The sequence below is a fragment of the Bos grunniens genome, chromosome 7 (genome assembly GCF_055505025.1).
Source record: "Bos grunniens cultivar Pamir isolate PY7600 chromosome 7, Bosgru_T2T1.0, whole genome shotgun sequence".
In the NCBI taxonomy this organism is placed as follows: domain Eukaryota; kingdom Metazoa; phylum Chordata; class Mammalia; order Artiodactyla; family Bovidae; genus Bos; species Bos grunniens.
In genome coordinates, this window is record NC_141171.1 from 25,582,547 (window position 1) to 25,608,620 (window position 26,074).

The 26,074-nt window shown below is 37.8% G+C and overlaps 1 protein-coding gene across 1 annotated transcript in view; it reads left to right on the forward strand.

Moving 5' to 3' along the window:
- The window catches only part of FBN2 (fibrillin 2), a 222,800-nt gene that overhangs the window by 63,324 nt on the left and 133,402 nt on the right, over positions 1-26,074 (forward strand). Inside the window, exon 7 of the mRNA XM_086410495.1 lies at positions 7,032-7,157. Coding sequence (XP_086266621.1) covers positions 7,032-7,157 — 126 coding nt within the window. The remainder of the gene's footprint in view (positions 1-7,031; positions 7,158-26,074) is intronic.

Genomic DNA, 26,074 nt, shown 5'->3' on the forward strand with positions numbered 1-26,074 from the left:
GTATGATTATATAGAGTTCCTGATAAAGCAACATTTTTTCTCCAGAATATATACTATGCTATTAATATATCAGTTCAGTTCAGTTCAGTCTGTCAGTCGTATCCGACTCTTTGCAACCCCATGAATCGCAGCACTCCAGGCCTCCCTGTCCATCACCAACTCCCGGAGTTCACTCAGACTCACATCCATCGAGTCAGTGATGCCATCCAGCCATCTCATCCTCTGTCGTCCCTTTTCTCTCCTGCCCCCAATTCCTCCCAGCCTCAGAGTCTTTTCCAATGAGTCAACTCTTCGCATGAGGTGGCCAAAGTACTGGAGTTTCAGCTTTAGCATCATTCCTTCCAAAGAAATCCCAGGGCTGATCTCCTTCAGAATGGACCGGTTAGATCTCCTTGCAGTCCAAGAGACTCTCTGGAGTCTTCTCCGACACCACAGTTCAAAAGCATCAGTTCTTCAGTGCTCAGCTTTCTTCACAGTCCAACTCTCACATCCATACATGACCACTGGAAAAACCATAGCCTTGACTAGACAGACCTTTGTTGGCAAAGTAATGTCTCTGCTTTTCAATATGCTATCGAGGTTGGTCATAACTTTCCTTCCAAGGAGTAAGCGTCTTTTAATTTCATGGCTGCAGTCACCATCTGTAGTGATTTTGGAGCCCAGAAAAATAAAGTCTGATACTGTTTCCACTGTTTCCCCATCTATTTCCCATGAAGTGATTAATATATAGCATATAGTATTTATTTACTGTACTACATAGAATTCCTAGATTAGATATAGATTACTGTATAATTTATATAATTTAACATTACTATTAAAGATAAAATACTGTATAGATCTACTAGATTAACACTGACTGGATTTGCTAGAGTAAAAACTTTTGTTTATTCTCTGGCACTTTTCACCTTCTAATGCACTTGCCTGTCTATTGTCTTTATTGCTTTTGAAAGTGAAAGTGAAGGTGTTAGTTGCTCAGCCGTGTCCGACTCTTTGCGACCCCATGTCCTGTAGCCCACAAGGCTCCTCTGTCCAGGGAATTCTCCAGGCAAGAATACTGGAGTGGTCCCTTCTCCAGGGCATCTTCCTGACCCAGGGATCAAACCTGTGTCCTACATTGGCAGGCGGATTCTTTACCTTCTGAGCCATCAGGTTAAGCCCCTCTTGCTTTTACTGTCTCCCAACTAGAATGTAAGCTCTGTTTCGGCAAAAATCTGTTATATTCATTAATGTTTCTGAGGCATTTAGAATAGTATCTAACACGCAGTAGATACTCAGTAAATATCTTTTGAATTAATAAATGGAATTGATATTAAAATATTCTTGAAAACCACTGTTTCATAGAAATAGTCCTGGTTGAAAAAAGCCCTTAATTTCTACCCAAAAAAAAAAAAATCACAAATTACAGACTCTCCTCATCTTTTGTATTTGTAGTTAGACTTTTTTACGGTGATATTTTGTCAAAGAGGCCTAGTTTTTCTGAACACAATTATGGAAAATGTGTCATCTGATCTGAAACTTCCTGAATGTCCTTCAGGATTGAGTAATGTCTGAAAGCTTATTTGTTTGATTTTGTTTATGCAGCAAAGATAAGTTTTGGGCTCCATTTGACTAAAAATATAATGGATTAATACAGCTACAGGAGCAAAATGAAATCTGCCACATGGTTAAAATGTCTGGAAAAACAAGTTCTGCTTTATTTCAAAATCATGGCATCGTCAGAAGGCTCTCAATTAAACACTAATCTTCAGTTCAGGCTATTTTAAGACTACATCTTACTGTGATTTCATTTTCCCCTTTAAATTCCTAGACTGTTTCCCAAATACTCTGCCAAATTAATTTGGAAGGTAATAGAATGGGAAACAATAAGACAATAAAACATGATACATGTCATACTTTTTTATAATAGTGATCTTTTTAAAGGGGTAGTTGAAAATTTTTGTAGAGTTGAAAACATTTAGCTGTGTAGATGATAGCAGTAAATAGCTTAATGTTGGTTTTAAAATACGGTTTATATTAGCCAAGAGAGGACCTTGCTGAAGTTCTAAATATAATACTATCCTGTAACTGGTGCAATTAGTGAATTACTTTAACTGCAGCCTAGGAGGGAATGAAAGGGATCTTATAATCAAAAAGTAACTGTGAAAAATGAGATCCAATATGAAATTAAAATGATACTTAAAAAAACATTAAGCTGTGAGGAAACTAGTAATTTTTTTGTTTTGTTTTTTACTTTTCACTGTTGCTGTCATGACTTTCTGGACTTAAATAAGCGGTGTCAGAAGAAACCCCTTCCTAGGGTGTTATGAGGTCAGTCATAATGATTCTTGACTCCTTCCCTGTTGAGAGCGTTTCAGTTGTAGTCCATAAGCCTAAGTCTAATCTACATTTAGGCTTGTATATTCTTCATTTTATTAAACACAAAGGAACTAAAGTTGCCTCACATAGGCCTTAAAATTTAAGCTAGCATAAAATGAGTGAATTAAAGGCATAAAAAAGTGGCATTAAACTGTTTTTCAAAAATATTTATAAACTTCAAATAAATATGTCATGAACTGTCACTTGCATATGTTGTATTATTATTATTTTTTTACAGTTAAGTTCTTTTTAAATCTTCACTGACTTACAAGTTCACTCTAATTAGAAGGAAATTTTATTTAAAATTAATACTTGACTTTGGGTCTTTGAGATTTTCAGATAGTGTAAACTTAAAATTTTAAAGAAAGTGCAGAGAGTTTGATAAGAAGCTGCTGCAGGCAATATTCCTTGTAGAAGTTTTCAAATCAACCTGATTCTTCTTAGCACTCTCTAGTCTTTCTTCAGCAGAAAATGACTCCATTTAAAGATGAGTACTAAAGAAAAACTGAAAAAAAAGAGAGAAAAAGCATGAGGAAAAGATAGAATTATCTAAATTAACACAAATTTCATGTACTCTTTTATCTCATGGAAATGAAAAATAATGTGTTTCTACTCTTAACAGGTGCTCGAAGAAGCACTCTAAGAGTTCAGTAAAGACAATCAGAGATGCATAGTGCATACTGAACATACTCAAGAAAGAAACTGAAGGAATAAAAACTTTACCTAATGAAAGGCAAATATTACACATACACATACAGACTTAACATAAAACTGAACAAAATCATGACAAAGGTTGATAAGCTTGAGGAAATCACAAAGTGAAATGTCAGAGGACAATAAAGACTGGTTGGAAAGAAGCAGAAAGGTGGTAAAGAAAGCTGAAGCAATGAACAGAAAACAACAGACAAATTTTCTAAAATAGAAGTTTCAGTTTGCAGTTTGGAAGGTATAGCAGTTGACTAAGAAAGAGAAGATAAAGGAGAATCTTGTGGGCATAATAAGACAGAATAAGCAAGTATCTTCTTTAAAGGGAATACCCTAAGGGGTCTCAAACTTCTCTCGAGCAACTCATAGACCAGAAAACAGTGTGGCAGGGTCTACAGACTTCTGGCCTTGATACATATTTTTGTAAATAGAAGTATTTTAGGTGCTCTGCAAAGAATCAACTCTAGGGGGGGACCAGAGTGGAAGAAAAAAAAAACTCAGAAGTTTCCTGTGACAGTACAGGTGATATATGATGAAGCTTGAGACCAGAGTAGAGGCAGAGAGCCAAGATTTGAGATATATTTGGGAAGCAAGCACTTGGTACTGATGGGAAGAAGTGAGAGGATGCCCAGTTTCTCTCTTAACGTTTCTGATTTTGACATTGGGATAAACAATGATGACATCTGTTGAGACAAAGAGGATTGAGACAGAACCATGCTCTGTTTTATTTTATTTCAAGTTTGAAGTCCTACAGGTAGTAAGTTATCAATATTTACTTATTGGGATGATCATTTATTCAGCATTGGAATTTTGTGAATGCATGAATAGATATTCTGGCCGAATCAAACCACACTGAACCGTTGCCAAGACAGACTATATGTCTTAGGCCCCAGATAGAGACAGGACTATTTTTCAATTGCTATACTTAAAGACTGACATTTGTTTTTGTAGAAATATAAGTACTGTGTATGAATATCTATGGAGTGTAGAAATAACTTACATTTTAAAAGTGAATCTTATTTGGGGACAGACCAAGTTAAAAAATCATGCACTATTAGTACAGTAATAGGAGTTGGTCCTTAGTTCCCGCAGATATAAATTAAATGAACCATTTTTATATGCCTGTAGTGCTGGCACATATTTTTCACATTTTAATGTCAGCTAAAAATAATATACCATCTAATACTAATTTATATAATAAAATCAGTTTATTATCTCTTAAGGCAAGTTTATTTGGAGAAGTTGGAGAATAACCGAGTTCATAAACTAGAATTACTATTGCTTTGTCACATTATTTATAACCTTAGTAGACATAGACTGAAGTGATTGTCTAAGGTTTAAGTTTCAAAAGATTTAATTTTATTCGGTAAAATTCTTATATGTGATTTGAAGTTATCCAACATTTAAAGAAATAATAAGCCTCTGCCTGAATTGAAGGGAAGAACAGAAACACATCTGTATAATTTGTCCAGTGGAAAACCCATCAGACATTAGTGGTTCCTTATGCTAGCTTGGAAGATGCAGAAACTCTTGCATAATTTGAAGGTCTGAGGCTGGCTTCTTTTGTTTTTATAGGGAACACTTGTGTGTGCCTCTAGGTTCCTGTTGATTATTTCAATAAGATTTCTTTAAAACTTTCTTTTTTATTTTAGTGATTAATGATCTCCCTAAAAGAAATTAATTCTGTATCGCTGCGTAGGATATTTCAAAAAATAAGAGTTCTATTTATTTTTTCTAGGAAAAGTACTTTTCAGGCAATTACAAAATAAACCCTGTAAAGTCAGAATGCTTTTTCCTTTGAAAAATTACTGAATCTACTAAATATGTAGTCAAAGTTTTTATGAACAGTACTAAGGGATTTACAGGGATTTGGCCTCATTTTTCATTTTATACCAAAATATTCTTTCTTTGATTTATCTACCAGGAAAAAAGCGGTTTCTACGGATGTTTTTTACCACTGTAATGAGGGTAGAAATGTAGTACATTTTTAAAATAATGCAGTTTGAAATGTTGTAAATTAAATTCTTCAGTATGTAAACTTCTTGTCATATAATTCATTTTAGTTGCTTTTTGTTTGGATCAGATATCCTTTAATAAGACAGTGATACCTATTTTCATCTCAAGATAACAATATTTTGTGTGCTGTGCCCAGTTGTGTCCAACTCTTTTGTGACCCTGTGGACTGTAGCCTGCCAGGTTCCTCTGTCTGTGGGATTTTCCAGGCATGAATACTGGAGTGGGTTGTCATTTCCTTTTCTAAGGGATCTTCCCAACCCAGGGGTCAAACCCTTGTCTCCAGAGTCTCCTGCATTGTAGATGGATTCTTTACTGCTAAGCCACTGGGGAAGCCCCAGTTTACACAGTAAGATATACCAAACTTGTGGGTTTACCAAAAAATAACAGGATAAGTCAATATACACTGACATAGAAATGTATCAATAAAATGTTTTAATGGAAAAAGATAAGAGGCAAAACAACACATATAGTGTGATCTTATTCTGATTAAATTAATGGGCCACCACTCTGAATTTGTCTATGAATAATTCTAAAAGAACAGACTACTAATGTATCAATGGTTATCTCTTTTAATTTTCTGTTTTTCTGCATCTTTAATATTTCTTACAATGAGTACATCAATTGTTATATAGATACAATATTAATAAATCTGTTACGTTGGCCTGTCGATTTGGATAGCTAATGTAAATCTGCATAAGCTTATATATTGTATGCCCTTTTATATAGCATGTTCATCATAACAATATACTGAATTACCTTTTACACAAAGAGAACTTAAGGTGAATTTAGATATAAAGTGAAAGACTCAGAAACTCTAAATAAAGAAAATTTTCCCAATCTCCTATAATGTGTTAGCTGTAGTTTTTTATACAGGGTCTTTATCAGGTGGAGGACATTCCCTTGTATTTCTGGCTTACTGAGATTTTAAAAAATCTATTAGTGATCATGAATGAGTGTTGAACTTTGCCGTTGCTTTTTTCATATCCAAGAGATATTCATATGTTGTCTCTTCCTTAATCTGTTTGATGAACTGATTTATGTTTGAATGTGGAAGCCTTAAATTCCTGGAATAAACGTTTTACTTAGTCATGATATGTTAACTTTTTATATATTGCTAAAGTTGACTGGCTAATAATTTTTGTATGCTCATCCCCAATTTAATCACAATTTAATCACAATTATGATGATTTATTTTAATATGAAGCTTTGGCTTCAGGGTAATGCCAACTCAGTGAAATGGGTTGGGCAGTGTCCTCTCTTCTCTTTTCTGTGTGATTCTGTGTATATTTCTTTCTTAAATGTTTGAAAGAATTTAACAGCAAAGCCACCTAGACCTGAAATTTTCTTCGGGCAAAGATTTTAAACTAAGACTTAAGTTACTTTAATAGATGTAAGTCTTTTCAGATTATATGTTTGTTCTCCTGAGGTGATGGAAAGTTAGAGGCTGCTGACTATTCATCACCAGGAGAGTGGACAGACTGAGAAAGTAGCCTTGACATATGCATGATCATGTGTAAACAGCTAGTGGGAGGCTGCTGTATATAACACAGGGAGCTCAGCCTGGTGCCCAGAGGGATGGGGTGAAGTGGGGGAGGCGAGCATGGAGGGAGGCTCAAGCGGATACCAAAACAACATTGTAAAGCAATTACATTCCAATTAAAAATAAAAGGAAGTCTTCTGTAGCAAATCAAAGCAAGGGATTGGTTGTCCACAAAACACTATGGATGGATTTTAGAAACAGAATTCTGAAAGTCAAACCAAGAGACAAAATGAGGTCTTTAATGTATACCATTTACCTAAACTAAAATACATGCATACGAAGGGATCCTGACTCCCCTCACTTTGTTGCTTTGAGAACAAGTGGATTTCTGCTACACATTAAAAAAAGTACGCATGTGTAGATAAATATTCTGAAAATTAGTGATATCTATATCGAAAATACTTTCTGCTTACAGATGTTGATGAATGCCAGGCTATTCCTGGGATATGCCAGGGAGGAAACTGTATCAATACAGTGGGCTCTTTTGAATGCAAATGTCCTGCTGGTCACAAGCAGAGCGAAACTACTCAGAAATGTGAAGGTGAGTATCTCCCTTTCAAGGGACATGTCTGACTCTGAATCTGGGAAAAATTTAATCACAATTATGATGATTTATTTTAATATGAAAGTGAAGGAATAACCTTAGAGTAGTTTTGTGTTGGTTTGTATATTTAATGGGTTTCATTTGGAAACAAGAACCAGTATCATTTTACATTTGGTTTAGCTCAGTTTCTGTATTGTAGTGAGAATGGTAGCAATCCAACAATTTTTATTTTTCCTTCATAGTTTTCTATTTCACTTATGAAATTATATCAAACATTAAAATTAGGTAAAGATAAGTTCAAGTGAAGTATATTAAAGCAACGCATTAGAGGTACTCCGTCATATGTTATAAAATAAAGACTTTAAGTTTTGTATTGATATTGTGCGTAACTGACCGTCTAATAAAAGACAAGTATAATTGACTCAAGGAGGGTTTGGAAATTATCACAGCAGGTAATCCCCCAGAAAATAGCTTAGTCAAGTAAAGATCTTAAAAAAAAAACTAATACTTTTTGGAATATGAGTTTGGGACTATAATATTGAAATGTAAATTTTATCAGCATTCCTCAAACAGAATAAATTCACTTGTTATATGTATCTTTGAAAACTTTATCAAAATTATGAAATTCAGGAAGCTTTTAAGTGTGTCTAGTTTTAATTAATATAGAGGTTTAGGAAATTATGATGCTTCTGGTAGTGTTAAAGTATAATGTTTGTCTTTTCCGTTATTACTTAAATCAATTTATTATTAACTGAACTCATTTTCTGAAAGCTTTAATAGAGTATATCTTTTCTCATTTTGTTACATAAGTGTTTTTATCTATTCAGAGTTTTAAAAAACAATTTTGGAGTTTTTGCCAGTCTAACTTTTCTGAGGTGGAAAAATATATATGGAAAATTCAATAATCTGAACTTATTCCTTATGCCTACTAGGATATTAACTGAGAGCATTTTTTTTTTGATTCAGTAGTGCCAAACATATATAATAATTACTTCTGGTGAAAATATTATCACAAGTTCATTTAGACCTTTTACCTTCAATACCTGGTATATATAATTAAGTCTTTTGTTTTTTTTCCCCTTTCCAAAAGGCAATATTTGGGATTGTCTCTGTTCAGTTCAGTTCAGTTCAGTTGCTCAGACCTGTCCAATTCTTTGTGACCCCATGAACCACGTCACGCCAGGCCTCCCTGTACATCACCAACTCCCGGAGTCCACCCAAACCCATGTCCATTGAGTAGGTGATGCCATCCAACCATCTCTTCCTCTGTCGTCCCCTTCTCCTCCTGCCCTCAATCTTTCCCAGCATCAGGGTCTTTTCAAATGAGTCAGCTCTTCACATCAGCTGGCCAAAGTATTGGAGTTTCAGCTTCAGCATCAGTCCTTCCAGTGAATATTCAGGACTGATCTCCTTTAGGATGGACTGGTTGGATCTCCATGCAGTCCAAGGGCTCTCAAGAGTCTTCTCCAACACCACAGTTCAAAAGCATCAATTCTTCTGTGCTCAGCTTTCATTATAGTCCAACTCTCACATCCGTACATGATCACTATAAAAACCATAGCCTTGACTAGATGGACCTTTGTTGACAAAGTAATGTCTCTGTTTCTGATACTTGATTATAAAAATTGTGTCCCTCTCTGTCAACAAAAAAAGTGGGAAAAATAAAATCTAGAGTATAATGATGGAGAACAGGTAAGAAGAGGAACTATTTCCTAGATAAGAAGTAGAGTATGAATACACACGGAATTGGACTAGAGAGTTAGGGATCTGCAGGAAGTCTGGGTTGAACTGCTATTTCCTTGCTATGTTCTGTATTTTTCTTCCCCCCTCTTTTGGGATTGATTCTGTTGCTCAACCTTTTATCACCACCCCACTCCTTTACTTTTTTACTTCTGGAGTCATATACAAACTAGATCCAAGGGGGTGGACTTAGGAACAAAAAGAGAGTTTGATTATAGGTAAGAAGGTACAGCCACCAACTGATGAGAGTGGTTATGACAGTTCCATTAATCATCCAACAATGTATTACTTCTTAGTTGAAAACGGAATGAGCATTTTCTACATCACATTTCATCAAAACAACATGTAGAGCCAAGACAGAGTTTGGCTAAAGACAGTGCAACTCTTTATTCACACTTGTCTATGTTCTTTAGGAAAGGGGGCTATTGATGTAATGGAGGCATCACCCAGAGCCCTGAATCCAGTCTTCTCTTTCCTTATTTCCTCCCAAGCAGCCAAATCTATTTAACCAATGCCCAGAAAAAATTATATGATTTAATGTTTGGGACTGGTGGGGAATAGCAGAATTAGAAGAAGTGGTGATTAGAATTTGAAAACTAAAGGTTTTATGAAGCCTTGACTTTGTGTCTAAGTCATATTTATTTGGATAGGTCTTAAAAGTGACTATTATCAATTTTCTTTGAGTTATACTCTTTCTTTATGTAAAAGAACAAATGGTATTTCCTTACATAAATTTATTTAATGTAATTGATGGCATAATGTATCTGGAAAGACTGCAAACTGTTGTTACACTCAGTTACAAGTTTTAAATTATACTCAGTTAATACAGTATCAATGTAAAAAGTGTTGCCATGAATTTAAAGTTAGTGTTTATTCTAAATAAAAATACAATGATAGCAATTACTTTGAACCAAATGTTGAAGGTAAGATATTTTAACTTTTGTATGGATTACAATGAATGTTAAAATATAGAACTAAAAGATTTAAATGATGCCCTTCCTATTTCTGTTGTAGCACATTTTATATTTCTGTTCATATGTCAGTGAAATTCTCCAAAGAAGTCTTTTTTAATCTGTAAGTTACTAGATCTGTTCAGAAATAAGAAAGGTGACTCCATCACATTTTCCTGTGATTAGGAAAATGGTGGTAGCATTAACAAGAAATTGTAAAGTCAGCTTAATAACTTTGATAAATTGTCTTATTGATTTCTTGTGTTACTTGTTTATTGACCATCTCACTTCAACACTTGAGTAAGGTCATTGAGGACAAAAACTCTGTCTTATTTCGTGCTGATAAATTTCATTTATTACAGACCCTGAAACAGTCTTGATATATTGTAAGCTACATTGATTCATTGGGAACAGGGTGTATAGTAAGTTAAGTTCTTTTACCTGGGTTGAATGTCCAAATGAAAAGAAAATATGGGGCCAGAGTTGAGATTGTATTTGGAAAGAAGCCAGTGATCTTCATCATGGGAACTTTTGCTTTATCTGATTTTTTTCACTTCCTTAATAATCTTGTTTCACTTTGGTTGTAATTCAAAGGCTAAGAGGGTAAACATTGTGCAGTTCAGCATTTTTAGATTTTTGTGTCATTGTCCCTCTTTCAGTTCAGTTCAGTCACTCAGCCGTGTCCAGCTCTTTGCAAACCCATGGACCACAGCATGCCAGGCCATCCTGTCCATTACCAACTCCCAGAGTTCACTCACTCAAACTCGTGTCCATTGAGTTGGTGATGCCATCCAACCATCTCATCCTCTGTCGTCCCTTTCCCCTCCCACCTTCAATCTTTCCCAGCATCAGGGTCTTTTCAAATGAGTCAGTTCTTCACATCAGGTGGTCAAAGTATTGGAGCTTCAGCTTCAGCATCAGTCCTTCCAGTGAATTTTCAGGACTGATTTCCTTTAGGATGGACTAGTTGAATCTCCTTGCAGTCCAAGGAACTCTCAAGAGTCTTCTCCAGCACTACAGTTCAAAAGCATCAGTTCTTCGGTGCTCAGCTGTTATAGTTCAACTCTCACATCCATACATGACCACTGGAAAAACCATAGCTTTGACTAGATGGACTTTTGTTGGCAAAATAACGTCTCTGCTTTTTAATATGCTATCTGGGTTGGTCATAACTTTTCTTCCAAAGAGCAAGCTTCTTTTAATTTCATGACTGGAGTCACCATCTGCAGTGATTTGATTTTGAAGCCCCCAAAAATAAAGTCTGTCACTGTTTCCACTCTTTCCCCATCTATTTGCCATGAAGTAATGGGCCATGATCTTAGTTTTCTGAATGTTGAGTTTTAAGCCAACTTTTTCACTCTCTTCTTTCACTTTTATCAAGAGGCTCTTTAGTTCTTCTTTGCTTTCTGCCATAAGGGTGATGTCATCTGCATATCGGAGAAGACAATGGCAACCCACTCCAGTACTCTTGCCTGGGAAATCCCATGGATGGAGGAGCCTGGTAGGCTACAGTCCATGGGGTCGTGAAGAGTCGGACATGACTGAGCGACTTCACTTTCACTTTTCACTTTCATGCACTGGAGAAGGAAATGGCAACCCACTCCAGTATTCTTGCCTGGAGAATCCCAGGGATGGGGGAGCCTGGTGGGCTGGTCTATGGAGTCCCACAGAGTCGAACATGACTGATGTGACTTAGCAGCAGCATCTGCATATCTGAGGTTATTGATATTTCTTCTGCCAATATTGATTCCAGCTTGTGCTTTATCCAGCCCAGCATTTCTCATGATGTACTCTGCATATCCAGCTTGTGCTTTATCCAGCCCAGTGTTTCTCATGATGTACTCTGCATATAAGTTAAATAGGCAGGGTGACAATAAACAGAGGTCAGGGACCTTCACTCTCTATCTAAAAGAAAGAACTGTCTTCTGCTTTGAGATATCTTCTTAACTAAAATCTTCTCCAAAAGGCTTGTTCTACTGAATCTTTGAGTTTGAACATACATAGTTTATACTAACATGAAAAAATGATGAGGGAGTGTTCGTCTCCTAATTTAACATTTGAAACCTGTCAGTCAATATCTATCATTAAGGTTTGTTTTGTTTCATATCATTAGGAGAATTCTCTTGTGGGATTATTTTTTCACATTTAGATGTAGGCTAGTGTCCAAGCAGAGAGATGCTGCTGCTGCTGCTGCTAAGTCGCATCAGTCGGGAATGAATATAAATATATATTTCTCTGAGTGTATGTGTGTGTGTTTGTCTAAAAGAATCCCTTATCTTTCTCCATCACTAACTTAGTACCCGAGATTCAGTAAAATCTCTTACATTTACTAAAGTCATGTCTTATTTTTCCTAAGTCTGTCATAAAATGGCCAAAGTGATTCTTTGGTGTAGTAAACTATTCACATCCAAAAAGAAGGTTGATTCAGTTATTTACTCTTTTCAAAGATTTACTCATCTAAATCTGTCTAATTTAAATGAAGAAAAGTAGAACACGTCAATATAATAGGAAAGGGTATATCAGAATACTGTCCACATTTTTTTTATATAACAAAAAATGTAAATTTGAACTTCAGTCTACTTGGATAAGCACAACTAGGTACCGGATGTCCTTACATGATCTCCTCTTCCACACTATACCTTCTCTGACATTCCTTGAGTTATTCTTTCCTGGCTTAAATGGAAGGCAGAAAAATAGCATCATTATATTGGAAAATTTCCCTTCAATGGCCCTTCATATGTCAAATAGTTGTTTGCAATTTATTCTGAAGAGTCTTCAGCTTTGTTCCATTACCACAGGATTTAGTTGTTTGGGATTTCTGACAACAAATATATTTATTTATACTCATGAAACTCATGAAAGTTGTTGGCACAGTGTCATTAGTGGCTGTTCCAACTCTGCTTTGATAAACCATGGAGAATAAACGTCTGTGCTAAACTGAAAAGCACTTGCTTTTACTCATATTTCCAAAAGTGTATTAACTTTAAAATAAATAATAAATAAGCTCATTGACTATTTCCCAAAAAGAACACTACATATTAAAAATTGAGATTCAAGTAAGAGAACTGTAAATTTGGGGAAATGTTTTAGGTCATTCATTTAAAAACACAAAACTATCATCTTTTAAATCTTCTTAAAAAGAAATTTGCAGCACTGTATTTAAAATGTAAACGAACTCCCTCTTAAAGAATCCACCTGCAAGGCAGGAGACCCCGGTTCTATTCCTGGGTCAGGAAGATCCGCTGGAAAAGGGATAGGCTACCCCCTCCAGTATTCTGGCCTGGAGAATTCCATGGACTGGACAGTCCATGGGGTCACAAAGAATCAGACACAGCTGTGTGACTTTCATTTTCACTTCACTCCCTTAAATAAGAAACACCAGGCTCCTAAACCCAAACCTACTTTCTGCTCTCATAACAATGAGCACTTTTTATTTTGCTTTATAAGTAATTTTTTTGTTTGCATCTGCCTGTAAGTAATGCACCAAAATAGCGTTAATAAAAACGAATATTTATGGAGCACTTAGTGTGCTCTCAGCTACACTTAAACCACTTTGCATAGGTTTTCTTATTGAGTCATAATACAGTGCTGTGAGTTTGGTTACTGGTTTTTTAGTAGTTTTTTATTTATTTATTTTTGGCTGTACTGGGTCTTCGTTGCTGCCAGGGCTTTCCTCTAGTTGGCAGCGAGCAGGGGCTGCTCTCTAGTTGTGGCTTGTGGGTGGGCTTCTTACTGCAGGGGCTTCTCTTGTGAAGAGGGGGCTCTAGGGCATGTGAGCTTCAGTTGTTGCAGCTCTCGGGCTCTAGAGTACGGGCTTAGGTGCTCTGTGGCATGTGAGATCTTTGCAAATCAGGGATTGAACCTGTGTCTTCTGCATTAGCAGGCATGTTCTTTATCACTGAACCATCAAGAAAGCCCTGGTTACTATTATTAACTCGCTTTACAGAAGAGACTGAGACACAGAGAGTCTTAAGTAACCTTTGCAAGTTTTAATGGCTATGAAACCGTGGGGCCAGGATTCCAACCTGCTAGATTTATTCCAGAGCTTTCACTCTCAGCGAGCACTATTGAGCAAGCAAGGGTGGGTGACCAGGTAGCACACATCCCAACGCATGGACTGCATTTATCGGGAAGTGTATTTATAGCAGCAGCAACAGGAGTACCATTCTGTGCCCTGTGATCCAGAAAGGCCTGAGTTAGATCCATTTCAGTGATCCTGGCACAACCTGTAGAGTTTTTGCTGTATTTTCTACTTATTAAAATGAAAGTTTATTCTGTACCACTGTGCTAAAAATAGTCCATCCTCTATGACTTGAGAATTGAAATTGCAGGTGAAGGAGAATGGGAGTAGTGAAAGATGGAACTGAACTAATAGAAGAAAGTCAGTAGTAGAGGTCTAAAGAAATTAATTATAAAAGAGAAAGAGGTCAGGGTGATAATTATGGTGAAGTGGATTGTAATTTTTTATGTTTTTTGGCAAAAACATAAATAGTATTTAAAAGAGTGTATGTGATACTCTATTGTGAAGAAAGTGAAAGTGTTAGTCCCTCAAGCATGTCTGACTCAGTACAACCTCATGGACCCAATAGGCTCCTCTGTCCATGGAATTCTCCAGGCAAAGATACTGGAGTGGGTAGTCATTCACTTTTCCAAAGGATCTTCCTAACCTAGGGATCAAACCCAGGTCTTCTGCCTTGCAGGCAGTCTTTACTGTCTGCTGCTGCTGCTGCCGCTAAGTCGCTTCAGTTATGTCCAACTCTGTGCGAGCCCATAGACAGCAGCCCACCAGGCTCCCCCGTCCCTGGGATTCTCCAGGCAAGAACACTGGAGTGGGTTGCCATTTCCTTCTCCAATGCACGAAAGTGAAAAGTGAAAGTGAAGTCGCTCAGTCGAGTCCGACTCTTAGCAACCCCATGGACTGCAGCCTACAGACTCCTCCGTCCATGGGATTCTCCAGGCAAGAGTACTGGAGTGGGGTGCCATTGCCTTCTCCATCTGAGCCACCAGTAATTAATGTGAAGAAAGAGGTTCTTAAATCATCTTTAAACAAAAAGCTGGTAGAATCCTGGTCATCAACTGCAAATAAACTGCATGGCCCAGTGAAATCACAGCTGATGTAGATGTCAAAACACAAGCTGGACCTTTGCAAATATATAGCTTTTAAAGCAGGGAATAGGTCAGTCTATCTATATTTCATGGTGATTGCATGTATTTCGGACACATCTATCTATCTATATGTCTGTGCTGCCTCTCTCAGGTACATAGAATTGTATTCATCACAGTATTTGTTTCATGGCATAATCTCAGTATTATTCCACCCATACCCTGCTCTCTCTTTTTTTTTTTTTTCCTTTGTTTCCTTAGCTTAAAGCTTGGAGCAATTTCAGAGGCTTCCACTTGTTCTTCCCAACTATGGCAGTTCTTGCCCTACAGGTCAAGTGCTATCTGTGTCAGTTGTGTCAACTGATAGGGATGTTCAAGCTAATTATACCTTAGGGATCTTGGGAAATAAACACTGGGTGGGTCCATGCACTCAGTGGACCCACTGTGACCTGACCCGGGTCCTAAGCTTCATTTATTGCCTGGCTTTTCTGTATCCTCATACTAATGTGGACCGTGATGCCACCAAAGGTGCCACCACCCTGTGTTTGGGTGCCATCAGTTCAGTTCAGTTCAGTTGCTCAGTCGTGTCCGACTCTTTGCAACCCCATGAATCGCAGCACGCCAGGCCTCCCTGTCCATCACCAACTCCCAGAGTTCACTCAGACTCACATCCATCAAGTCGGTGATGCCATCCAGCCATCTCATCCTCTGTCGTCCCCTTCTGCTCTTGCCCCCAATCCCTCCCAGCATCAGAGTCTTTTCCAATGAGTCAACTCTTCGTGTGAGGTGGCCAAAGTACTGGAGTTTCAGCTTCAACATCATTCCTTCCAAAGAAATCCCAGGGCTGATCTCCTTCAGAATGGACTGGTTGGATCTCCTTGTAGTCCAAGGGACTCTCAAGAGTCTTCTCCAACACCACAGTTCAAAAACATCAATTCTTCAGCGCTCGGCTTTCTTCACAGTCCAACTCTACGATCCATACATGACCACTGGAAAAACTATATAGCCTTGACTAGATGGACCTTTGTTGTAATGTCTGCTTTTGAATATGTTCTCTAGGTTGGTCATAACTTTCCTTCCAAGGAGTAAGCATCTTTTAATTTCATGGCTGCAGTCACCATCTGCTGTGATTTTGGAGCCCCAAAAAATAAAGTCTGACACTGTTACTGCTGTTTCCCCATCTATTTCCCATGAAGTGATGGAACCGGATGCCATGATCTTCGTTTTCTGAATGTTCAGCTTTAAGCCAACTTTTTCACTCTCCTCTTTCACTTTCATCAAGAGGCTTTAGAGTTCCTCTTCACTTTCTGCCATAAGGGTGCTGTCATCATAGCCTGCTGTTATTTAGTGGCTTTAAACAATGTAATAAGTACTCGTGAAACTACCGGAAACAAACACCAAGGCAAGGATAATAATCCATATGTGTCATGGTCCCCCCTCAGCCACACTTCGTAGTCAGTATGCTGCCTTTTCTTGCCTTTTTAAAATAGTTTTATTGCACCTATAGATATTTCATTTTTATTATTATTGATTATTGCAATCTTTTAAATTGTACAAAAACAATTTGATACGTGTGAACCTTTTATTTTAATGAAATGATTTATCTATACATATTAATATTTGCATGTTGTTCTACTCCATTCTTTAGAATGGGATATACTATTCCATTATGTGGATTTACCTTCATGTGTTTATCAACTTTCTCACTGATGGACATCATTTCCTGGTTCTTCCTGTTATGAGTAGTGGTTACATACTTAAAGACGCACATACTCTGATTTCCTGGAGGGATGTTTATCCTCTTTTTGATCTGTTTATTTCCCAAAGCGTGATGCGTTCACATTTCCATTAGGATTGATGTCTGTGTAGGCAGCTTAGGTCACGCTGGCGTTAGCATGCTGAACCTTGTTTCTACCTGCTGTGGCTTGATGCCTGATTGGGGAACAAAGAGGCTGACACTGTGTAGTCAGGGTGCCTCTCCCTCATTCCAGGCCTGTGTGCTGCCCTGCCCTCCTCCAGATTGGTGAAGAAGCATCTGCTGAGTGATCAGTGAGCCGTCCCTGGCTCACAGGACTAGACTCCATCTTCTAGATCACTCTTTATGTCTTTTCCATGGAGCTTTGGGCTCATGATACAGATTAAGAAATCATACAGGAGAAACACAGATATTGCAAACATTTCCGTATATTTTTGGTTGTTTTTGTTTTCAAATATTGCAGTTGATTTACATTTCCCGAAAGCATTAAGAAGTACCTACTCTTTAATTGAGCTATATATAGTTGGCTTATAGTATGTTAGTTTTAGGTGTACAGCATAGTGATTCTGTATTTTTATAATTTATATTCCGCTTAAAGTTATTACAAAATAATGACTGTTTCCCTATGATGTACAATATATCCATGTTTCTTATGTATTTTATACATAGTAGTTTGTATATCTTAGTTCCATACCTTTATATTGCCTCTCCCACCATCCCTCTCCCCATTGCTATCCACTCATTTGTTTTCTATATCTGTGAGTCTGTTTTGCATATACATTTATTTAATTTTGGAATTCCCTGGTGACTCAGACTGTATAGAATCTGCTTGCAGTGCAGGAGACTTTTTAGATTCCACATTTAAGTGATAATAGACAATGTTTGTCTTTGACTAATTTCATTAAGCATAATACTCTCTAGGTCCATTTGTGTTGTTGCAAATGGCAAAAGTTTATTTTTTTATGTCTGGGTAATATTCATACACACACACGTACACGCATATACATATATCACATCTTCTTTGTCCACAGTATGTTGATAGACACTTGCGTTGCTTCCATATCTTGGCATTACCTCATCTTTAAGCACAGTATTTTCCTGGTAACAGCCTTCAATATTCAGTCTCATTTTTAAGGCATATTAATAAAAGGGATGAGCCTATAACAGTTGAAACTCCTCCGTGAGAACAGGATTAATTCTGGGCGAGGCCGTCACCCTTGCAAAGATTGCTAAAGCTCATCTTCCTCAATTCATCTGCTCTTGGTTCCAACCCTCCTTCTTCCCAGTTCCCCAAACCCTCTCCCATGGGAGGAAAATTTGAATTTTAAAACACAGAGACAATAATGGAAACTTAAATAGTACTACTAGCTTTGAACATCAAAGCCTGACTCCACTTGCCATGGTTTCCTGTGTTTGCTAAGCAAAAATGACATCCAGCCGGGTCAGTATGTCTTCATCTCTTTCTCTCTCCTCTGTCTCTCTCCCCATATAAGATAGAGTGACTTGTAGTCAAACAAATTGATTGTAAAATATCTTTTGCTCTAAGGAATATGATTTTCATGATGCATTTTTCTTGGGAAGCAGAGCACTGAGTAGCTTAGAAATTTGTTGCGTATGTATTAAAGAGTTAAAATCTAAAATAAGCCATTTGGGAAGGGCACATGGACCCAGGTTAGCAGTGGGGTTTTCAAGTTTGATTTTTAGAAGCCCCCCAGGTGTCACACCCAAGAAAGTGAGGCCAGCTGGGAAGCACATCTAGGGGATCAACCAGACAGCAACCCGGAGCTGACAAGCTGAGGCAAAATTAGCACATATCACTTTCTAGTGTATTTATCAGAAGTTTCCAGTCTAAACTTTTAGTTTCTTCCTGCAAATGACTTCCACTATTAAAATGCACACATTCAGTAACTTGGGCACTACCTTGGCAATCTTAGTCAACTTCCAGCAATATTTCATATGGAGTTACTGAAGTGACATGTCTCCCTTACTTTCAACCTAAACAAAATGGTTTTCATGGAAAGTTGCACATGGAGTTTTCTATGAGAGCCGGGAGGAAAAAGAGTTCTTTATTTGAGGCATGATGGGTAACATCATCGTCATAAACATGAAGTCTGTGAAAAATTCGTATTTCAAAAGAAAATTATTTAACAAAAAGAGATTCTGTAGCTTGTGATCTGGGTTTTGGATCAGAATTAGGAATATTCAGGTCTTAACTTTCATTTAAAAGAAATTTAGTTTTTAGTTTTCATTCTGAGAACAAGAGGAAAATTGTAGAGAGAAATGACAATTTTAGTTTCAAGTAGAATTCACAGAATAAATGTGGAGCAAGAAGAGCACCTGGTTGCCAGTATCCCAGATTTGGGGCCCACATGTCAGGCTTTGTGCTGGAGGTGCGTGTGGGGATTGCATATCTCAAGCAAATAAATGGATGCCTGTATCTTTAACAGTAGAGATAAGAATGGTCTTTTCTACATAAAGGTTTTATGAGTATTATATAAGATAAAGAAAGCATTTGGCCCTTCTAGGTCTTCATTAAAGAAGGCAGGGATATATATCACAGACAATTTAATTATGAAATATTCAATAAACCATGTGATTTGAGATCTTAAAAAAATAATTGTAAAAGAGTTCTAATATAACATTTCAGTTATGACTTGTACAGTTTCCTATAAATAAAACTTTTTTAATCTTAAACAAACAAAATTGACCTACCGGAACATATATTTGCCTACTCCAACCAGAGTATTAGCAAGCAAAGAAAGGGACCCAAATTCATCATCTTGATGAAGAAACATGGAACTGGGGATTTAAGATTATCTATAATTGCTGACGAGTCTCATCCTGTTTTTACTCCTCCAGCCCCAGCTTCACCCAAATTATAGAAATGGACGTTTGAGACCAAGAGGACTTGATTTATTTAGCATAACACAGTGGTCAGGAAATTGCATTTTAGTGGATTCAGGGACATTTTCCCAAATGCTGAGAACCAGTGTTGTTTTCCCCAGTGCCATTGAATATTTAAATCCCTTTAAAAAATACTAAAAAAAAACCCCGTGGTGAAGTAATTAACATAATTCTTGTAGTTCAGTTTCTGCTGAAGATCACTGGAAAAATTGAGAGCCTCCAAAACAGCTTTCTCAGAGACTCGAAATTAGATGTGTGTTAGTGATAGAAAAATCTATTCTACTCTGGAATGAAAGAACCAGGTGAATGTTTTAAACTTTGACATGAGAAGAAAAAGATATAAAATCAAATATATTCCTTATTTCTTCATTTTACTTATAAAATCATTGCTGTTTCATAGTGAAATGTAAAAGCAATGTTACAGGCCAAAATAAACAAAAATGCTGGTTTTACAATATTGTTGATATATCTGTAGCTTCAACTAAGTGAGAGAGAAAGAAAGAAAAGCTGTCTCACAAATTACCATGGCTCATTGCCTGAAGAAAATTAGTCTACTCTGAGCAAAATCCTGCTGTAGTTAGGTAAAAATGCAACAAAATTTGAAATATAATACCCTGATCCCTGACTGCATTTCTTACAAGTGTTGTCAGTTGCTGACTGTGTATATACTTCATTCACCATCTAGGTATGGGAAAATGTATGGAGGGCTCCTCATTTATTTTAGATGCTCCCATTTTAGTCAAGATATAAATAAAGAAAGCTGTGATAATGCTTGAGCTGTGTTTTTTCTTAGTCCCCAGTTAGGAATCACTCTTTTACTTTCAGTGTAATTTTATCCTATTTCAATGTATATGTTTCTCATCTATACAAAGTTCATATTAAATTTTTATGAAGACTTAATTTTTTTGGAGCAGTTTAAAGTTCATAGCGAAATTGAGAGGAAGGTACAGAAGTTGCCCTCTACTACCTGGCCCTGCACATGCAGAGCCTCGCCCTCCACAACGGTATGTTTGTTGCATTGATGAACCTGTATTGGTGCATCATAGACACCCGAAGTCTATAGTTTACCTTAGGGTTCACTCTTGTTTCACATTCCATCGATTTGGACAAGTGAAAATTAGCCATATATCCATCATTTAGCATAAAGACTATTTTCAGTTCCCTAAAAATCTTCTCATTTAAATTTTTTAAATGAGTATGTATATTAGAAATACATTAAGTAAAAAGTAATGTAAATGATTCAAGGATATAGCAAAGAGTTATGGAGATGTGATTTTTAATGACTGCTAAGTCGCTTCAGTTGTGTCCGACTCTGTGTGACCCCATAGACGGCAGCCCACCAGGCTCCCCTGTCCTTGGGATTCTCCAGGCAAGAGCACTGGAGTGGGTTGCCATTTCCTTCTCCAATTCGTGAAAGTGAAAAGTGAAAGTGAAGTCGCTCAGTCGTGTCCGACTCTTAGCGACCTCATGGACTGCAGCCTACCAGCCTCCTCTGTCCATGGGATTTTCCAGGCAAGAATACTGGAGTGGGGTGCCACTGCCTTCTCCGTTTTAATGACTAGAACTTTAGAAATGATGGGCTTCCCTGATAGCTCAGTTGGGAAACAATCTGCCTGCAATACAGGAGACCCCGGTTCGATTCCTACGTCAGAAAGCTCCCCTGGAGAACGGATAGGCTACCCACTCCAGCACTCTTGGTTTTCCCTTGCGGCTCAGCTGCTAAAGAATCCACCTGCAATGTGGGAGAGCTGGGTTCAATCCCTGGGTTGGGAAGATCCCCTGGAGAAGGGAATGGCTACCCACTCCAGTATTCTGGCCTGGAGAATTCCTGGGTCGTAAAGAGTCAGACACAACTGAGTGACTTTGACTCCTTAGAAATGATATTGTAAGATTTATTATTATTATCATCATCATATTTTTTATTATTACTATAGTTACAGAGCTATTTTACTTCCAAAGATAGGTGTTTGCCAAACTGGAACTCAGGGCTACTATGATGTTTGCCAGAGAGTTCTAAAGGAAAAGGAATGGGCTGCTAATAAGATCATAATAAATTTAGCTCTATTATCTTTAATTCTAGGTCTATCTTATCCCCATTTATCATCTCCTGTTCTTCTACCCTTTCTTATTTTCTATTCTGCTCTGTTATCACCTAGACTATAACTTGTCATTCCTGAAATTAGAAGGAAGAAAATCTCTGTTGACATCATTAACATCATCCCAGGTCATTCTATTGTCTATGAATCAGTGCAGCACTTTAAAAAGAAGGGATGTGTGTGCTGTTGCAGTCAGTATTTTATTTTTAAAATAAAATTATTTAAACAAAAATGTAATGAAACTTTTTCTAAAACTGCTGCTATGTGCTTATACATAAATTGGTTCTGTTTTAACATGAAGACATATAGAAAATGCTTTCAATGATGCTGGAAAAAAATATCAAAGGTTGCTTTCTTGTTTTGTCAGATTCTAAGCAGAACAGATTTGAAACCGTTGAAGATCTTTTTTAATAGAAAACATTTGAAGTTTGCTAAAAATTTCTCATCTAATACTTTAGTAAAACCATGTTGTGAATATTTAGTAGTAGACTTAGAAAATTAATTCTACTTAACAAACTCAGAATACAACTATTCAGAAATTAGATTATCATAATTTTTTTTCTCCCACATGGAATATTTTTCCTTAATTTACCATGATAGAAAAAAAGAATTTTTTTTATAATTAACTAACAAAGAAAAGCAGGAAGTATAGCATTCCAGCCTTTGTTTGCAACTTGATTTTACATTTTAAAATATTCCCTGTAGCTTCAAGATGGAAGATGGGATATTTTGATGGGTTTGTTTTTTTCCCCAAAAGAATATAATGTTGCATTTTACATATAAATCATGTACACTACGGACACTCTATTTGCAATGGCTAGTTAATTCTTAATATTTCTCTCTGGAGTCAAGAATGTATGTGGATCTCATGAGAAAAATGTGTTCTAGAATATGCTCCTCTTTAAGAAGTTAATTAAAATTCATTGTGTTTTCCTTTTGGGACTATTGCTGTATTATGCCTCACAATTGTCTTTATCATTTGCATAACTTGTGAACAGTAGGGATGAGATGAGGAAGAAAGGAAAGAGGAAAGTTGTTCTGCCTTCAGTCTTCATCCTTCACCACCAGGCTGTGTAAAAAGAGAGATGGGATGGTGAACTTGATTTGTCTGAAAAATTGAAGGCCAATGGAATGGGAAGTAGTTTCCTACCTCCTAGGTGAGGACCCCACAAAAAGGAGAGGGGTTGAGTGGTCTTGAAAAGTGCTCCTGCCACACAGATTCCTGTAAGGTAGGTGATACTAGCCTGAGGATGAACTGTCAGAAAGCTGGGGCTGATGAGAGAGTTACAACTGGTCAGATAGAGGAGGTATCTCTGGGATCAAGGGTGAAAAATGAGAGAGCCTCAGCACTGAGAGGTCTCCCAAAATATCAGCAGAAATATTAGGCTTTGGAGCTGCCATGCCCAGAGGGCCCTGATGCCAGAATCATTCATTCAGAAAAATATTTATTGAGTTCCTAGTACATTGCTCAGAGAAGGCAGTGGCACCCCACTCCAGTATTCTTGCCTGGAAAATCCCATGGACGGAGAAGCCTGGTAGGCTGCAGTCCACGGGGTCGCTAAGAGTCCGACACGACTGAGCGGCTTCACTTTCACTTTTCACTTTCATGCATTGGAGAAGGAAATGGCAACCCACTCCAGTATTCTTGCCTGGAGAATCTCAGGGACAGAGGAGCCTAGTGGGCTGCCGTCTATGGGGTCGCACAGAGTCAGACACGACTGAAGTGACTTAGCAGTAGCAGCAGTACATTGCTAGACCCTGGGGATAGCATAGTGAACAAACAGATAAAAATCCTTTCTTTCAGGCAGGTTACATTATAAAAACAAGGGACAAACAAGAAACAAATAAAAATCTATTAGTCTATCAGATGTGAAAAAAAAACCATCACAGAATCAAAGCAGGGTGAGAATGAAGGTATGAAGGAGCTGAGGGGGAAACCATGGCTGTCTGGGGAGGCAAATTCCTGAGAGGGACCGCCAGTGAGTGGCTCTGAGGCAGGGATGTGCCTGAGGGATGGAGAGAACGTTAAATAGGCCAGTGCGGCTTGCGCGCAATGGTAAGGGGGACACTAACTGGGAAATGACAGATTTAGAGATGCAGTCTGGTGCCATACTTCGTGGGGCTTTGTACGGTGAGTACTTTGGACTTTCTCATTCACTCACAGTTCAGTTGCTCAGTCGTGTTCGACTCTTTGCAACCCTGTGGACTGCAGCATGCCAGGCTTCCCTGTCCACCAACTCCCAGAGTTTACTTAAACTCATGTCCATCAAGTAGCCATCCAATCATCTCATCTTCTGTTGTCCCCTTCTCCTCCTACCTTCAATCTTTCCCAGTATCAGGGTCTTTTCTAGCCAGTCAGTTCTTTGCATCAGGTGGCCAAAGTATTGGAGTTTCAGCTTCAGCATCAGTCCTTCCAACGAATATTCAGGACTGATTTCCTTTAGGATTGACTGGTTTGATCTCCTTGCAGTTCAAGGGACTCTCAAGAGTCTTCTCCAACACCACAGTTCAAAAGCATCATTTCTTTGGCACTCAGCTTTCTTTATAGTCCAACTCTCACATCCGTACATGACTACTGGAAAAACCATAGCTTTGACTAGATGGACCTTTGTTGACAAAGTAATGTCTCTGCTTTTTAATATGCTGTCTAGGTTGGTCATAGGTTTTCTTCCAAGGAGCAAGTATCTTTTAATTTCATGGCTGCAGTCACCATCTACAGTGATTTTGGAGCCCCAGAAAATAAAGTCTCTCACTGTTTCCATTGTTTCCCCATCTATTTGCCATGAAGTGATGGGACTGGATGTTTTTTGAATGTTGAGTTTTAAGCCAAGTTTTTCTCTCTCCTCTTTGACTTTCATCAACAGGCTCTTCATCATGTTGAGGTTTGACAGAAAACAACAAAATTCTGTAAAACAATTATCCTTCAATAAAAAATAGATAATTTTTTTTAAAGAGGCTCTTTAGTTCTTCTTTGCTTTCTACCATAAGGGTGGTGTCATCTGCGTATCCGAGGTTATTAATATTTCTCCCAACAGTCTTGATTCCAGCTTGTGCTTCATCCACCCCAGCATTTCACATGACGTACTCTCCATAGAAGTTAAATAAACAGGGTGACAATATATAGCGTAGATGTACTCCTTTCCCAATTTGGAACCAGTCTGTTGTTCCATGTCCAGTTCTAACTGTTGTTTCTTGGCCTGCATACAGATTTCTCAGGAGGAAGGTAAGGTGGTCTGGTATTCCCATCTCTTTATAAATTTTCAGTTTGTTGTGATCCACACAGTCAAAGGCTTTGGCATAGTCAATAAAGCAGAAGTAGATGTTTTTCTGGAACTCTGTTGTTTTTTTGATGATCCAATGGATGTTGGCAATTTGATCCCTGGTTCCTCTGCCTTTTTTAAATCCAGCTTGAACATCTGGAAGTTCACGGTTCACGTACTGTTGAAGTCTGGCTTGGAGAATTTTGAGCATTACTTTGCTAGTGTGTGAGATGAGTGCAATTATGTGGTAGTTTGAGCATTCTTTGGCATTGCCTTCCTTTGGGATCGGAATGAAAACTGACCTTTTCCAGTCCTGTGACCATTGGTGAGTTTTCCAAATTTGCTGGCATACTGAGTGCAGCACTTTCACAACATCATCTTTTAGGATTTGAAATAGCTCAACTGGAATTCCATCACTTCCACTAGTTTTGTTCATAGTGATGCTTCCTCAGGCCCAGTTGACCTTACATTCCAGGATGTCTGGCCCTAGGTGAGTGATCACACCATCGTGATTATCTTTGAACTTTAGAGTTCTCAAAAAGGGAGCCAATGGAAAATTTGGAGCAGAGGAGTGACATATTCTGCACTCCATTTAAAAAAGATTTGCTCTGCCTGTGGGTGGTAAAAAGATGAGAAGGGAACAAATATGAAAGCAGAGAGACCAAGTAAAATGCTCCTGCAATAGTCTCATTGAGGTTTGATGATGGCTCAGAGCAGTTTATTGGTAAATGTGATTGAAAAAGTAGCTGAGTTCCATGTATTTTGAAGGCTGAACCAGCAGAATTTGTTGACAGTCACTTGTGAGACAGGATAAGAAAAGAATCAAGTAGTTCCAAGGTTTTTGGAACGGAGATTTAAAAAGTTGCCATTAACTGAGATGGAGAAGATCTGTGGGTGGAACATGGTTGAGTTGACGGTAGATACCAGGAGTTCAGCTTCAGATGGTTAATGTGAGACCCCTGTTAGACACTCAGGTAGCCATTTGGAGTTGCGTATATGGGTTAAGTTCCAGGGCAAGGTCGAAGCTGACAATGTCAATTTGAGAGTCTTTGGCGTATAGCTGATATTTGATGCCGTAAGAATAGAGGAGATCATGAAGGGATCA